At 41.7% G+C, this 15,221-nt stretch overlaps 1 protein-coding gene across 2 annotated transcripts in view; it reads left to right on the top strand.

The window, feature by feature from the left end:
* tepsin (TEPSIN adaptor related protein complex 4 accessory protein) overlaps positions 1 to 15,221 on the top strand; it is a 38,511-nt gene that overhangs the window by 363 nt on the left and 22,927 nt on the right. The window contains exons 1-4 of one of the 2 annotated variants that reach the window (XM_043714764.2): positions 186 to 334; positions 424 to 496; positions 1,752 to 1,843; positions 11,618 to 11,711. In XM_043714764.2, coding sequence (XP_043570699.2) covers positions 430 to 496; positions 1,752 to 1,843; positions 11,618 to 11,711 — 253 coding nt within the window. In that variant the 5' untranslated portion in view covers positions 186 to 334; positions 424 to 429. Of the gene's footprint in view, positions 1 to 185; positions 335 to 423; positions 497 to 1,751; positions 1,844 to 11,617; positions 11,712 to 15,221 lie in introns of those variants that run through there. The other variant, XM_043714762.2, reaches the window with a different exon arrangement.

The raw sequence follows: 15,221 nt of genomic DNA, 5'->3' as shown, positions 1-15,221 counted from the left end.
GGTGAGGGGAGAGAGTGTGAGAGGAGGGAGAGGATGGGATTGTGGAGGGTGGTTCACATGGGATGTTGAGATGGGATGGAGGGAGATGAGAGGAGGAGGGATGAGTTGGTTGAGGGGAGTAGAGGTGGGTTTGGGTAGTGGAGGCGGTGAGGTGGCAGTGCAGGTGAGGGGCAGGGGTTTATTTCAGATCTTCAGTGTGCAGTGTTTTGCTTTCATTCTTATTATCCAAGTTCCTTACCTCATCATGTCTGATCTTTGGGAGCAGGTTGCTGTATGGGCATCCTCAGACTGCTAATCCCAAATTCCTGCAATTTCTTCACCTAAATTCAGCTATGTGAGGAAGTTCAAATGAGCATAGAATTTGGGCAAACTTTGCTATAACTAGATTCCTTTTTAAAAAGATTGCACTATCTTTCTTTGCAGCTGCCTATGTTGATGAAAGCAACATCAGATGATGAAGTACCATGTCCTGGATATCTGTTTGAGGAGATTGCCAGTATCCTTGTATAATGCATTTAGGATTCTTTCTGAGATTAACTATCCAGTGTGCCTTTAGGAAGCAAAATTGAATCCTGGCAACAAATTGTTTTTGGTTCCAGTAAATTGCAAAATGCAGTCAAATTTGTAAACACTGGAAGAACAACAGGATTAGACTGTTTGTTTTTATATGGATAAAACCACCTTTCAGTTCTCTACTATTCTCCCACAAACAAATGTAATAATATCCTTCCACTTTGACTTCTTTCTATTCCCTAGCCGCTACTGTCCTTTCGCAGAGTTAAATATAATTACAAATACATTTATGCTCATCAGCTCTCCATTGTCCAGCTCTGTTGCATGACCCTCCACAGTTCCACTCCTACCTAACCTGATACAGTCACTATATGCCCAGCAATGCCTTCAACTTCCTTTTCTACATAATCACTTCTGGAGTCGTCAAAAATTGCACCTTGGTATTGAGAGTTACTTGTTTCTCTTCATGTTTTAGATGAATTGTGACTTCCCGTTGAGAAGATCAAACATGTTGCTTTTGGCTACGAAAACACACTGTCCCCCATTGACATTAATTCCATCACATTCCTTGGTATCCTGTGCCGGCTAAACAAAAGCTTTTTGTCCTGTTCAGTACTGAGCAGTGGTTCATAATCCACTCTTCTGTGTTACCATTTCATTTATTTTCATTTTTATTTATTTATTTTATTCCCCACCCTCAGACGTTCCACCCATGATACTCTATATGATGGATGAAATCTTTATCTGTGATTTTTGTCATTTTTAAACTAATTCATTCTAATGCTCTCCTAGCTGGCATTACTAAGCATAATTCTCTGTTCACCCATGAGTTGGGTTTACACTGACTTCCTGTCGCCAAGATATTCAGTTTTAAATCCTTTATTTTGTTTTCTAATCCTGCCATTGGTCTTACGCCGTCCTTCTCTGAAACCTCCTCTGGATTTCCTTACTTTTTGTTACTCTTTCATCGTCAAACACTAACTTTACTACATTCTCCGTGCATTCCAACCACTGTCTCTCCAACTGCCATCTTTGCATTATCACTGAAGACAGAGATTTTGCCTGAAGGCCCCTCCTGGGAAATCCAACTTAAAGCTCTTTATACTGTCCTTTAAATTTTTTCAACTTGTGTCTTCTCACATAAAACCTTGAACTGTACCTCTTAAATTTTCCCTTGCAATTTACGTATAAGTTTTCTTTGGACAGTGGTGTTATTTCCTAACAGGACGGAATTGCAGAAATTTCTCTTGAGTCTGTGGGATTGTGTCGGTGCCTTTTGGAGTACCTGTTGGAGCGACTGCAGAGCAACTCCTGTCATGTTAAACTTAAAGTGAGTGAATCTTCTTTTGGCATCATATGTCCTTTGTCCATTGTACTTGCAGAATGAAGTACCTGTGTCCCCCACCAGAGTTATTTAAAGGGATCATGATCTATTTATGGGTCAATTGCTATGTTGTTTGTTCTAGCAAGTGGTGCATTTTTGAAACTTTCCTATATTTGACTGAAGTTCCAATCACGTACAGGAAGTAAGCTTGCAATTTTTTAAAATTGGTGACACAGTTGACTGATGGCACCTTCTGTACTGTTGTGACTCTGAAATGTAAAAGCAAATGGTGAAACAAGTTGATTTTAAATGAAGTGTGGTCTGATAACCTTCCTCTTGTAATTCAGGATAATTGTGAAATTAAGACAAACAATGGGAAGAAAGAGGGGAAGATTTGGGGGGAGAAAGGCTCTCATTGGTAAACCATATCCATCAGCGTCTTTGGAGATAAATGTTAGCACAGCTTCAGTGTTGACTAGTGCCCAAGATATCTGAACCTTGTTCAGGAGGCCAGGACTGAAGTCTGCCAATTTCTTTCTTATTCATTCATGAGATGTGGGTGTTACTAGCTGGACCAGCATTTATTGCCCACCCATAAATGCACAGAGGACAGTTGAGAGCCAATCACATTGCTGTGTGACTGGAGTCACATGTAGGCCAGGCCAGGTAAGAATGGCAGATTTCCTTGCTAAAAGACTTTAGTGATAATATGGGTTTTTCCTGACAATCAGCATTGGTTTCATGGTCATCATTAAACTCTTATTTCCATATTATTATTGAATTCAAATTCCACCATCTGCCTGTAACCTCAGCTGCCACCATCAAGAGGCATTGCTGTGGCTTTCAAGGTGACTGTAGTTCTAAATTTTTATATGTGCAAAGCTAACTAGTAGAGACATAACCAACATGTCATCTCATAATTTGTATAAGGGTGGCACTTGAACTCCTTGTTTACAAAACATGCATCATCTCATTCCCACTTGCTAAATGGAAACCTGCTCAGTGTACTGGAGAGTTTACTTGGAATAGAACCTTCCCTCTAGGATAGGGTATTTTTAATTCCATGAGCCTTGCTTTGTATACAGCTGTCCTTCTGAATTGAACCACATCTCTAGTGAGCAGTAGGCATATGATAACAGGCAACCTATCATCCATGCTAGTTATCGTGGCAGCAGTCATTGTTTCCTTCTAAATCAGCACTCTGTGCCAATAGTATTCCACCTGCCATGGTAAATCAAAGACTAACGGGTAATAAGGTTACCAACCCACAACTTTGCTCATGATGCCAGTCTGGAACTTCCACTTAAATGCATAGTAGGTATACAACAAGAACATTATAGAAGGTAACGTTGACATCTTCATGCAACACTTCTGTCTGGACCACTTTGGAGTAGTTCTGTAGTACTTAGCTGAGTTGGTATCAAGACTTATGGTGATTTGCTGTATGCTACATACATTGGTCATTGACAGAAGAGCAATGTTAAGCACCTATCATTCAAGCAGCACCAGAATGAGGAGCAAATGATGGAAGATGCAACACAGACTGCTCCTTTCTGTCCAGATCTGATGAAATAACTCATGAGCAATGTTAATAATCTCATGATTTGGAGATGCCGGTGTTGGACTGGGGTATATAGAGTTAAAAATCACACAACACCAGGTTGTAGTCCAACAGGAGCGGCCCCTGACCCCAAAACCGTCCGACATAATTCCAATTAAACCTGTTGGACTACAACCTGGTGTTGTGTGATTTTTAACTTCATAATCTCAGTCTCACTTCCCATTTGTAAATAAGGCCAAGCTGCTGAACAAAGAGACCTTGGAGTGCAGGTTCATAGCTCCTTGAAAGTGGAGTCACAAGTAGATAGGATAGTGAAGAACGCGTTTGATATGCTGTCCTTTATCGGTCAGAGTATTGAGTACAGGAGTTGGGAGGTCATGTTGCGGCTGTACAGGACATTGGTTAGGCCATTATTGGAATATTGCGTGCAATTCTGGTCTCCTTCCTATCAGAAAGATGTTGTGAAACTTGAAAGGGTTCAGAAAAGATTTACAAGGATGTTGCCAGGGTTGGAGGATCTGAGCTACAGGGAGAGGCTGAACAGGCTGGGGCTGTTTTCCCTGGAGCGTCGGAGGCTGAGGGGTGACCTTATAGAGGTTTACAAAATTATGAGGGGCACGGATAGGATAAATAGACAAAGTCTTTTCCCTGGGGTTGGGGAGTACAGAACTAGAGGGCATAGGTTTAGGGTGAGAGGGAAAAGATATAAAAGAGACCTAAGGGGCAACTTTTTCATGCAGAGGGTGGTACGTGTATGGAATGAGCTGCCAGAGGAAGTGGTGGAGGCTGGTACAATTTCAACATTTAAAAGGCATTTGGATGGGTATATGAATAGGAAGGGTTTGGAGGAATATGGGCCGGGTGCTGGCTGGTGGGACTAGATTGGGTTGGGATATCTGGTCGGCATGGATGGGTTGGACCGAAGGGTCTGTTCCCATGCTGTTCATCTCTGTGACTCTTGTACTGTTAGGCCATTCCCACTAACGTCTGCATTGTATATTATAGGAAGTACTGACTATGTGCAGCAATCATTTAAAACAGCAGATAGTGGGGTGTTAGGTGCTATCTGAATTGCAGTGATTGAGCACTGACAGCTCTGCCCCCCATGCAGGAGTTATTTAATCTCCACAATGTTTTGAGAAACTATGTAGCTTAATCTTCCAGATCTGCCATCCATTTCTTTTTTCAAATCCTGGGATTAATAACCCTGAGTGTTTTTTCCTAATAGGAATGAGTCTGAAATAACACCACAAAGTCCGGTATCCCGTCACCAAGTCACCTTTCATTAACACATGCACAGTACATGACACTGAGCCATCTCCTAGAGTGAGCATAACCTCTGACACTCTTGATTATATCTCTCAGCCAGGACTCTCTAATTGGATAAGATTAACAGCCCCAGTCAGCAAATTCCTATGAGATTCGTCTCACTAAGATGATTAGTACATCCCATCTCTTCTAACTCCTGGGACATAGGCCCATTCCTTTTCCTGTAGCTTCTCCCTGGACAGTTTTCTATTAGGTCCGGTTGCTCTGACTCTGCCTCAGATACTGCGTCGTGTACTGGATCGTAGACCGTGTCTTACGTCTGGAGCATCTCAGCCGAAATTTATTTCCTTCAGGCGGTAACGGCATCGAGATGGTGTCATCTGCCATGTCCATCACGTCCTCAGAGGGTTTCTCAATGCTAGGCAGAGAGGGAAAACCCACAGGTTCTGACGGCCTTGCTGGATGTTCTCTGGGGCTGGGTATGTTTTGCTCCTGTTCTGTTTGTTAGGTTGCAGCTTTCATATGGTCCACATGCTTGTTCAGGACAGTCTCTCCTACCCGAATTTTGTACTTCACGGGACCTGACCTTGTATCAACCATTCCCATGCGTTCAGCACCAAACCTCGTCTCCTGAAGTAAATTGCCTCGCTCGCTTAGAGGCTAGTGTCCAGCATTGGTGTTCCTGATGCTTTTCACCCTCCACTCCAAGTCCAGTAAGATCAGATATAACCCAGTGTGGAGTCTTCTCCCATTATCAACTTTGCTGGAGTTATCCCTGTAGTTGTGTGAAGGGCAGTCCTATACTCAAATAGGAACTGGGACAGTTTGGTATTTAGTGAAGCTGTAGACTGTTTCTTTAAGCCTGCCTTCAAAGTTTGGACTCCTCTTTTTGCCAGACAATTGGATGATGAATGGAATGGAGCTGTCCTTATATGTTGAACGCCATTTGACTTTAGGAAATATTCAGATTCTCTGCCAGTAAACGATGGCCTGTGACCAACACATCCAGGAGTCAGTGTATTGCAAAAGATGCTTGCAGTTTTTCCATCATCGTCTTCCTGTTTGACAAACTAACTCCATGCACATTCAGCCTCTTTGAATAGGTGTCCACAATAACCAAAAACGTAGAGGCCCATGAAAGGATCTGCATCATCGATGCGTAACCAGGTTCAGGATTTACCCAGCCATTCCCATGAATGTGTGGGGAGCTGTGGGCAGTAATTTCTGTACTTGTTGGCACTGTCCCAGCAATGCAGCTCTGTCAGCATCCAATCCTGGCCACCAGACACATCTTCTTGCTAACATCTTCATTTTGGAAACCCCTGGATGCCGTGGTAGGATTCAGCCACTATTTGGCAGCGACTTTTGCACAGCACAATCACTGTTGCTTCCCAAAATAATATGCGAGGCACCATGTTGGTCTGGTCTTGCTGGGTCCAGAAGGGTTTGATTCTGGTTGTGATGACCCTTTTGTTGTTTTTCCCCCATCACCACCACCTATTTCAGTTTTGCCAGGATGGTATCTTTTTGTGTCCGCAGTCTGATGTCAGCAATGACTGGAAGGGTGTCCTGAAAGTTGAAACCAGAACGAACTCTTCCAGTGGGAGGCAGCTCAAAGCATCTGCATTTGCCACTTGGCCTCCGAGACAGTGTTCCAATTTGTAATTGTATACAGTCAGAATGAGATCCCACCGCTGAACTTGGCCTGAAGCTATGGACAGCACGGCACTGTCTTCTTTGCCTATTCTGCAAACTGTATTGGTTTGATCATTCTTTCACTTTCCAGCCACCTGATTTCTGCTTCAACTTTTACACATAAGGCAAATAGCACCGTGCAGAATTGTGGAATTGCTTATTGGTTAACATATAAGTTGGCTTTGGCCCCTTTGATAGTTTCTAGACCTTCCTGAAAACCTATTTGATGAGGACTTCACTTCGGCAGCCATTTTCTGATTGGAAAATGTTGAGTCAATCAAGCTGAATCTCTCTCAACCACTTTCCGCTCATCAAGCTTAGACCCGAGCCTTTTACTACAATCAATGGTAACTGAATCAGCTGCTTCTCGTAAGAGACCAGAATTGAAGTTATACCCTTAATCTGTAGGTGTTCCCTGATATAGATTCTCAGCCTGGTCAAGGTCTTATGCAAACTTTAGGATTCGAGCCCAGAGTGAGTTTTATTAATGACTGGTGCTATGATCACTGAAACAGTTAGACTGGTATCGACCTCCATTACAACTGGTTGACCATTTAACCAGATGTTTATTTTGTTTGGTTTTTTTTTTATCCGAAAGTTGCTAATCAATTTAATTGTTCCAAACCAGCTTTAGGTGCATTTTCCACAGTGTGCACTGTCCTGGATACTGGTCAAAGAGTTCTCTTACTTAATTCAGTCCGAATGGGATTCTCTTTCTATCACGAGTCCACATACCAGCAGCAACAACAATGATTGACTGGCCCAGATCCTTGAGAAAATTTTAAATGTTTGGCTGAGGCTTGGCCTTGCTTTGGGGCTTTACTGTGTGCTGACCTGAGGTACCTCTGTTCAGGATATGTCCTGAGTAAGGCTATGCAATTGCCTTCACTCATTCGGTCTGGCGAGGGTGTCCACTTCTATTGGCACACCCTTGCCATATTTTCTAAGGACAAATCCAGTTGTAGTCCCTATTTGAAGTCCAGTTGGACTTCATCTGGTATGCATTATTGTACAGTCACATGATTAATTCCAGAAACCAAACATTCTCTTAGCACCTCATTAAAGGTTAAACCAAAATCACATTCTTCTGTCAGTAAACGTAACCTCATCAAAAATCTCAATGCAGATTCCCCTCCTTCTTGTGACTTAGAGTAAAACCAAAAGAGTGTCAGAATAGGGGAGGTTGGGGGCTGTAATATTCCTTAGCTAAATCTGGAACTCTTGAAACGTCTGAATATCTGGTGCCTCAGGGAAGGTTAGGCTCCTAATAACTGGAGTGTCCTCAAGCTGTCAAGAGAATTATTTGTTGTTTTTGATCTGCTCCAATGTCATTTGCCTGGAAAAAGTAACCCATTTTGTCCACATACTGGGCCCATTCTTCAATGGCAGGATTGAGTCAAGCATCCCAAATAGTGGCATGATGACAGAAATGCTTACCCCCAACTCAAAGGTGCCTGTTGCAAGTGAATCTCTTGAGGGGTGTGTTTTTCTCATTGCCATTGAAATAACTCCATAAAGGCTGATATCTGTCACCAAGTCACCGTTTATTTACACGTGCATAGCACATGATACTGACCCAAGGAATGCAGAGCCGGCTTTAAAAGTGAGCAGAGCCCCTGACACTTATGTTCCTTTCTGTCAGCCAAGGCTCCCTGATTGGCACTGTTAACCCGGTCCCATCGCTCTTTCAGTAAACAAACCAATGTTTTGTATTTTTGGTTTGATATTCTTAATTTTATGCTGTGCTGTCTACTGCTGTAGTCCTGTCTGTAACTTAGGAAGTTCCATGTTCTCTATGCTTTTAAAAATTAAAGACTTAATCAAGTTTAGTCCTCCTCATCTCGAGTCAATTTCTGTGGATTCTTTGTTTGTGAAACATTTTATTCCACTCCAGTGAGACTTTTTTCTGTGCCATAGGACAATAATAAAAGGTTTGCACAAAAGATCTGTTGCTCAGGTTGTGGATGAGGTTAGCTCACTGAGCTGCTGGGTTATCATGCAGACACTTGGTTCCCATACTGGCTACCATAGTGTGACTTCTGTAACCCGCTGTTGTAGAATGGATGACTAACGGATATACATCCAAAGTACATGGACCCCACCCACACAGACCAGATCCTCAATCACTATAGCAGCCACCCAAACGTCCACAAATGGAGCTGTGTGAAGACACTATTCAAAACAGCTGTGACACACTGCAACACACCAGCACTGCACATAGAAGAACAACAACCTTACACAATATCTTTGCTAACAACAAATATCCCAATCAGCTTCGTCTGCCGATGCCTGTGCAATGAGGACGCCAAGAATACTCTGTACTACCCACACACTGGCCACCCTATCGTGAAGAACATATCAGAATTAACTGCCAGGCTGTTAAGACCAAGAGGTATTATGGTGGCACACCAACCAACAGCGGCACTACACCAACTATTTACCAGGACTAAGGACACCATACCCACAGCATGCAGGACAAACGTATATAAAATCTCTTGCAAAAACTGCAACATGCTCTACATTGGACAAACAGGTAGAAAACGAGCCATCTGACTTCACGAACACCAACTGGCTACTAAGCAATGCGATCCACTTTCCCACATCCCTGTACACACAGACCAAGGGCCCATCAGTTCAACTATGACAGAGTTACTATTCTAGTACAGGCCAGCCAGAGTATTCTTGGAAGCCTGGTTATCAACCAAAAATATCATCAACAAACACATAGACCCAGTGTACAAACCACTGCAGAGAAGGCCCATACGTGACACTCAATTCAACAGAGCGGACCCAAAAAGAAAGCAAGCAGGACAGAACAATAGCACTTCACAGAAGTTGCACTGATGGTGTTACCCACCTGCCAGCATCCAGCCCATATTCCTCCAAACCCTTCCTACTCATATACCCATCCAGATGCCTTTTAAATGTTGCAATTGTACTAGCCTCCACCACTTCCTCTGGCAGCTCATTCCATATGCGTACCATCCTCTGCATGAAAAAGTTCCCCTTAGGTCTCTTTTATATCTTTCCCCTCTCACCCTAAACCTATGCCCTCTAGTTCTGGACACCCACACCCCAGGGAAAAGACTTTGTCTATTTACCCTGTCCATGCCCCTCATGATTTTATAAACCTCTGTAAGGTCATTCCTCAGCCTGTTGCGCTGCAGGGAAAACAGCCCCAGCCTATTCAGCCTCTCCCTATAGCTCAAATCCTCCAACCCTGGCAACATCCTTGTAAATCTTTTCTGAACCCTTTCAAATTTCAGATTTTAGAGTGGTGCTGGAAAAGAACAGCAGGTCAGACAGCATCCGAGGAGCAGGAAAATCGATGTTTCGGGCCGGAGCCCTTCATCAGGAATGGGACTCTGGAATCTAAGCTCTGGTTTCCAGTATCTGCAGTCCTCACTTTTACCTTTCAAGTTTCACAACATCCTTCCAATAGGAAGGAGACCAGAATTGAACGCAATATTCCAATAGTGGCCTAACCAATGTCCTGTGCAGCCCAACATGACCTCTCAACTCCTGTACTTAATACTCTGATCAATAAAGGAAAGCATACCAAACACTTTGTTCACTATCCTATCTACCTGTGACTCTACTTTGAAGGAGCTATGAACCTGCACTCCAAGGTATCCTATGACTCCCTATGACCTCAACAATACTCCCTATGACCTCACCATTAAGTGAATAAGTCCTGCTAAGATTTGCTTTCCCAAAATGCGGTACCTTGCGTTATCTAAATTAAATTCCATCTGCCACACCTCAGCCCACTGGCCCATCTGATCAAGATCCTGTTGTAATCTGAGGTAACCTTCTTTGCTGTCCACTACACCTCCGATTTTGGTGTCATCTGCAAACTTGCTGACATCCAAATCATTTATTTCAATATGAAAAACCCAACAGCTCGGTGAGCTAACCAACTACCACAATAATCAAAATTGAGTACAGTATTCTCCGCGTGGCATTGCCAAGGCCTAATATAATTCATTGGTTATTTCCTTACTTGCTTATTCCTTAAAAAATGCACCACCTGTCACTTTTCTAGCTTAAATTCTATTTACTATGTTTCTGCCCATCTGACTGACCTGTCTACTTTGTCCTGTAGTTTGAGACTTTCCTCCTCACTATTTCTCATACCACCGATTCTTGAGTTATTTGCAAATTTACTGTTCATACCTCCTACATTCATGTCCTACCAGGTGTTGGCACTTGATAAATAATCAAAATTCTTGCCCCTATTCCTTGATTTTAATCCTGTGTTAATTTTAAATGGTACAACATGTTCAACTTCGTTGTTCTGGAATATCTGCATTCCTCCAATTCTGGCCTCTTGTGAGTCCTGATTTCTATCATGTTATCATTGGTGGCCTCGTCTGTATTTGCCTAAGTAGGCCTTGAGTTCTGAAATTCCTTGCTAACCTCTCTGCCTCTTAACCTCTTACGTAAGATGTTCTGAAAACCCTACTGCTTTGATCAGGCTTTGGTTATTAAGGTTGATTTCTGCTTCTGTGGTCTTATGTAAAATAAAATCAGAAACGTAAAGCGCTTTGGAAGACTTTACTTTGTTAAAGGCACTTTATAAAAGTGAATTGTTGTTTTTGGATCAACGATGCGAGAATTGCTATGCATATATTTTGTGTACATTCTATGAAATAGACAATGGATTGAGGAATATTTAATTTGTATGCTCTATCTTGCTTCTTTTGAATGTTTGGATATTTCAAATTGAAAATCTGGCAGATCACTCATAGTAGCACTTGGGTTTTAAATTTATGGAAGGTGTGAATTTTAGTGCTATTTTGTTTGAAGTGTTGCCAATAAAATAACACTTGAAAATTAGAAAGCAATATCATGAAACAAAGGAAATATATCGTTGTTGCTGAAAGCCGAACTAAATAGGTTTCTCGACTTTCAACAATCTCGCTGGAATTATTTTCCATGGTTATCTGATAAGTACAGTTAAGGGGAAGCTGATAAATAAGTTGATTTCAAAATTCTTGCAAGACAGTACTTTGGTGTGTAGAAAGTTTGTTATAAATTGGCTGTGTAATGACTGAGACGTGTCATAATTTGGCTGCTGCATAAAAGCCAGACAGGGTGTTAATCCCAAATAAAATAAAGGGTATATTCTTGCTGGCTTATGGCAGTTTCAGTTGCACAGCGAAAATTCGACAAAAGGTTCTATTGTGCTGTGTTAGAGACTTCCTGTCTTACTTTCAGAAAGCAGTCTGCTCTATCTTTGTGCTTATTGATAGGTTCTCAAGATATTGCGGCATGTCTGTAATCATGGTTCACTTCAATTTACTCTGGAACTTCGGAGGAATACTACTCTTATTCAGGAGGTGACAGGTAGGAGTAAATAATAGCTGGTAAACTGATATTTGATGTTAATTTAATTTGATTTATTGTCACCTACTGAGACACAGTGAAAAGTATTGTTTTGTATGGGTAAGTGACATGGTCGATATGAGGTCAGGAGAGACAGTCTTGAACAAACATGTGGACCACATAAAAGCTGCAGCCTTGCAAACAGGGCAGGAACAAAACATACCCAGCTCCTCAGAACATCCGACAAGGCTGTCAGAACTCATGGCTCAGCACCTAGTGCCAAAGAAATGTCTGTGGATGAGATGGGCACAGCTGATGTTGCAGCGTTGAAACTGTCACCGCCTGAAGAAGAAGAATTTCTTCCTAGACGTTCTGGGCACAAGAGGTGGGCTGCGTTCTAACGCAAGCTGCCAAAATCTGAGGCACTGGACTTGGGGGAGAAAACACTCCAGAAAACGTTACAGGAAAAGGAACTGTCACAGGATTTACAGAAGGGGTGGAGTTAGCCAGGTGGATCTCAGAGTATCAATTCCTGATTGGGGCTGATAACCTGGTCCAATAAGGCTGTCCTGGCTGGCAGATAAAATGGAATATGAAGGATTTTGTTCATTGTAGGAGCTGGCTCTGTGCTAGCTTGGTCAGTGACTTCTAATATGCATATTTAAATAAAGTGTGACTATGTGACAGGGCACTGGCTTTCGTGGAGTTATTTCAATGCCTTTAGTTGTCAGTGCCAAAATTCTGGAATTCCTTGCTTTAAGTATTGCATTTTAAATTTTTAAATTTATTTTTAAGTGTGGGCTAAAATAGAAAATGGACAATTTCAAAACCAAGGACTGTGGAAGGAGTTGCTGCACTTTTGAAAAAGAGTTACTAAAACCCATCATGATGCATGTGTAGGGTGAGATCTGACTGGCAAGAGATTATAATGTTTCCTCAGTGTTTTATTCCCCAACCTATAACATCAATATTTTTCTGTCTGTTTGTGCATGTCAAGATTTTAAAAGGGATTTAAACTAGTAGAGCTGTATGTTGATAGCTCCTTGTCTTTTTCTTGTAATTAGTATTTATTTGTTAACAATAAATAGCAGTTCTTAAAAGCATAGTGTCTTCTGTTAACTTGATTCCATCAGACAGGTAAATAGAGGACTTTGCTTATTTTGACTAAGCCATTAACTCTTGTGGTGACCTTTGAGTAGTGGGTGCCGAGTATCAGCACACTCTCCCAAATGAGTCATAACTTTCACTGAACTCCCAACATCTAAAATCTCCCCCTTTGGCCAAATATTTGATCACCTGCACTAATATCTCTTTCATGTGCCGCTGTCAAGTATTTGTTTGATAATACTTCTGGAAAAAACTTTGGATGTTTTCAAGGTGTAATATAAATGCAAGTTATTTCTGTTTTATGTAAAATTCTGCTTATATCTGAGAGAAATAAGATTTGCGACACCGTTTCAGTAAATATAACACTTTTTGGTCATCACCATGTATGCTGTTTTCACTGGCAAGACTGATCACCAGAGGTGGCAGCACAGTTGAATATGGTTGTGAGTTGCCTGAGGTGACCTCAACAGTGACTGGGTCCCATGAAGACTCTGTCATCCAATCCAACATGGACTAGGAAACCTCTTGCAGATTACCACTTACTGCCCCCTCCTTCCTCCTCAGCTAAGAGTCAGTGTTCCTGCATGTTGAACACCAATTGGAGGAAGAATAGAAGTTAGCAAGGGCACAGATTATACCCAGGATGGGGGAGTTCAATGGGTATCACAAAGAGTCCATTATGGACTAAGCTGGTTGAGTCCTAAAGGACATGGCTGTTAGAGTAGGTCTGCAAAAGTTGCTATGAGATCCAACAAGAGGGGAAATATCTACTTGACCACAGTGCTTGCAATCTGTAAATAGCCATAATGATAGGAGTTACTCCTGCACCATTTTTGTGGAAGCTGAGTCCCATCTTAATATTGAGGATACCTTCTGTCATCTCAGATGGCTATATCTCTGTGCTGATTGAGATTGATTGCAACCGATGTAACAATTCTGACAATGGGGATAATCAGCAATAGAATTGTATAAAACCATAACCCATAACTTTATGGTATATCCCACTTTATCATTATCATCAAGCTGTTGTATCAAGCCTGATTCAATGAAAATTGCAGGAAGACATTCAAGGATCGGCACCAGGCATACCTAAAAATGAGAGATCAATCTATTAGCTGCAACACCAGAATGCATGCAGCAGAAGTAGGATGTGATAGGCAGGGAAAAGTAATACCACAACCAATAGATCTGATCTAAGTTCTGAAATTCTGCCAAATCAAATTGTGAACGGTGAGGGCAAGTGATGAAGGAAATAGGAATATGGTATTGTTAGTGAACAGTATAATTAAGGGATTAAATACTTTTCTGTGCAGGTGTGACTGAATCCCAAAGCCTGTGTTGTTTGCCTCCTGCCAGAATTAAGGACATCTCCTCAGGGTTAGAGAGGAACTTGGAGGGGGAGAGCAGGGATCTAGTTGTATTTGTCCATGTCGGTACCAACAACATTGATATAACTAAAAAGGAAGCTCTGCTGAAAGATTTTGAACAGTTCGGAGCTAAGATAAAATGTGAATCTCCAAAATAGTAATTTCAGGATTACTACCTGAGCCATGAACTAACCGGCAAAGGATAATTTATGTCAGGGAGTTACATGTATGGTTTAAAGAGGGATGTGGTAGAAATAGGCTTCAGATCTAGGTCACAGGTACCAGCACTGGGTAGGTGGGAGCTGTTCTCATGGTCTGGGCTTCACTTGAACTGCTCTAAGACCACTGTATGGTGAATTGAATTTCTAGGTCTGTAGAGAGAACTTTAAGTTAATGTTGGGGGTTGGGGAAAGTTCAAAAAGGGGATAAGTAGATTTACAAACTGAAAGAATATGGCGACTTTACAGGGCATCTGTTGGCGATGATTTCAGAGTGGGACAAGAAGGAACAGAGTGTACAAGCATTAAAAAACAGCAAATAGTGTCAAAAGGGGGAAAGAAGGCAAATGAATGATTCATTATTTAAATATGCACAGTGTTCTAAACAAAATTAATAAATTAACAGCACATTTAGAGGTTAATTGGTATAGATCTCATAGCCATTATGGTGACCTGGTGACAAGGAGACCAAAACTGGGAACAAAATATCAAGATATTTCAAAAGAACAGCCTGGAAGGGTAGAGGGGTAGCTTTGTTAGTAGGAAATGCGATAAATATGATGACATGAAATTATCTCTAATCGAATGATGTGGAATCCATAAGGATAGAGGTAGAATACACCTAGAATATACTGAGTAAGAATATGCTGCTGGGAGTAGTCTATAGGCCCTCTAAAAGTAGCTGTGTTGTAGGACAGAGAACAACAGGAGATTGAGGTTATGTAAAAAGACAATACTTTAATCATGGTGACTTTAATCTTTATTTAACTAAGATAAATAAAAGTGGCAAAGGTCGACAAGGAGAAATCTTCATAGAGTGTATTTGGGACAGTTTCTAA

Source organism: Chiloscyllium plagiosum, unplaced genomic scaffold (genome assembly GCF_037043375.1).
Source record: "Chiloscyllium plagiosum isolate Xiang-an unplaced genomic scaffold, Cpla_swu_hap1 HiC_scaffold_25, whole genome shotgun sequence".
Classification (NCBI taxonomy): Eukaryota; Metazoa; Chordata; class Chondrichthyes; order Orectolobiformes; family Hemiscylliidae; genus Chiloscyllium; species Chiloscyllium plagiosum.
The sequence above is the reverse complement of the archived record's forward strand: the minus strand, read 5'-3'. Positions and strand labels throughout refer to the sequence as shown.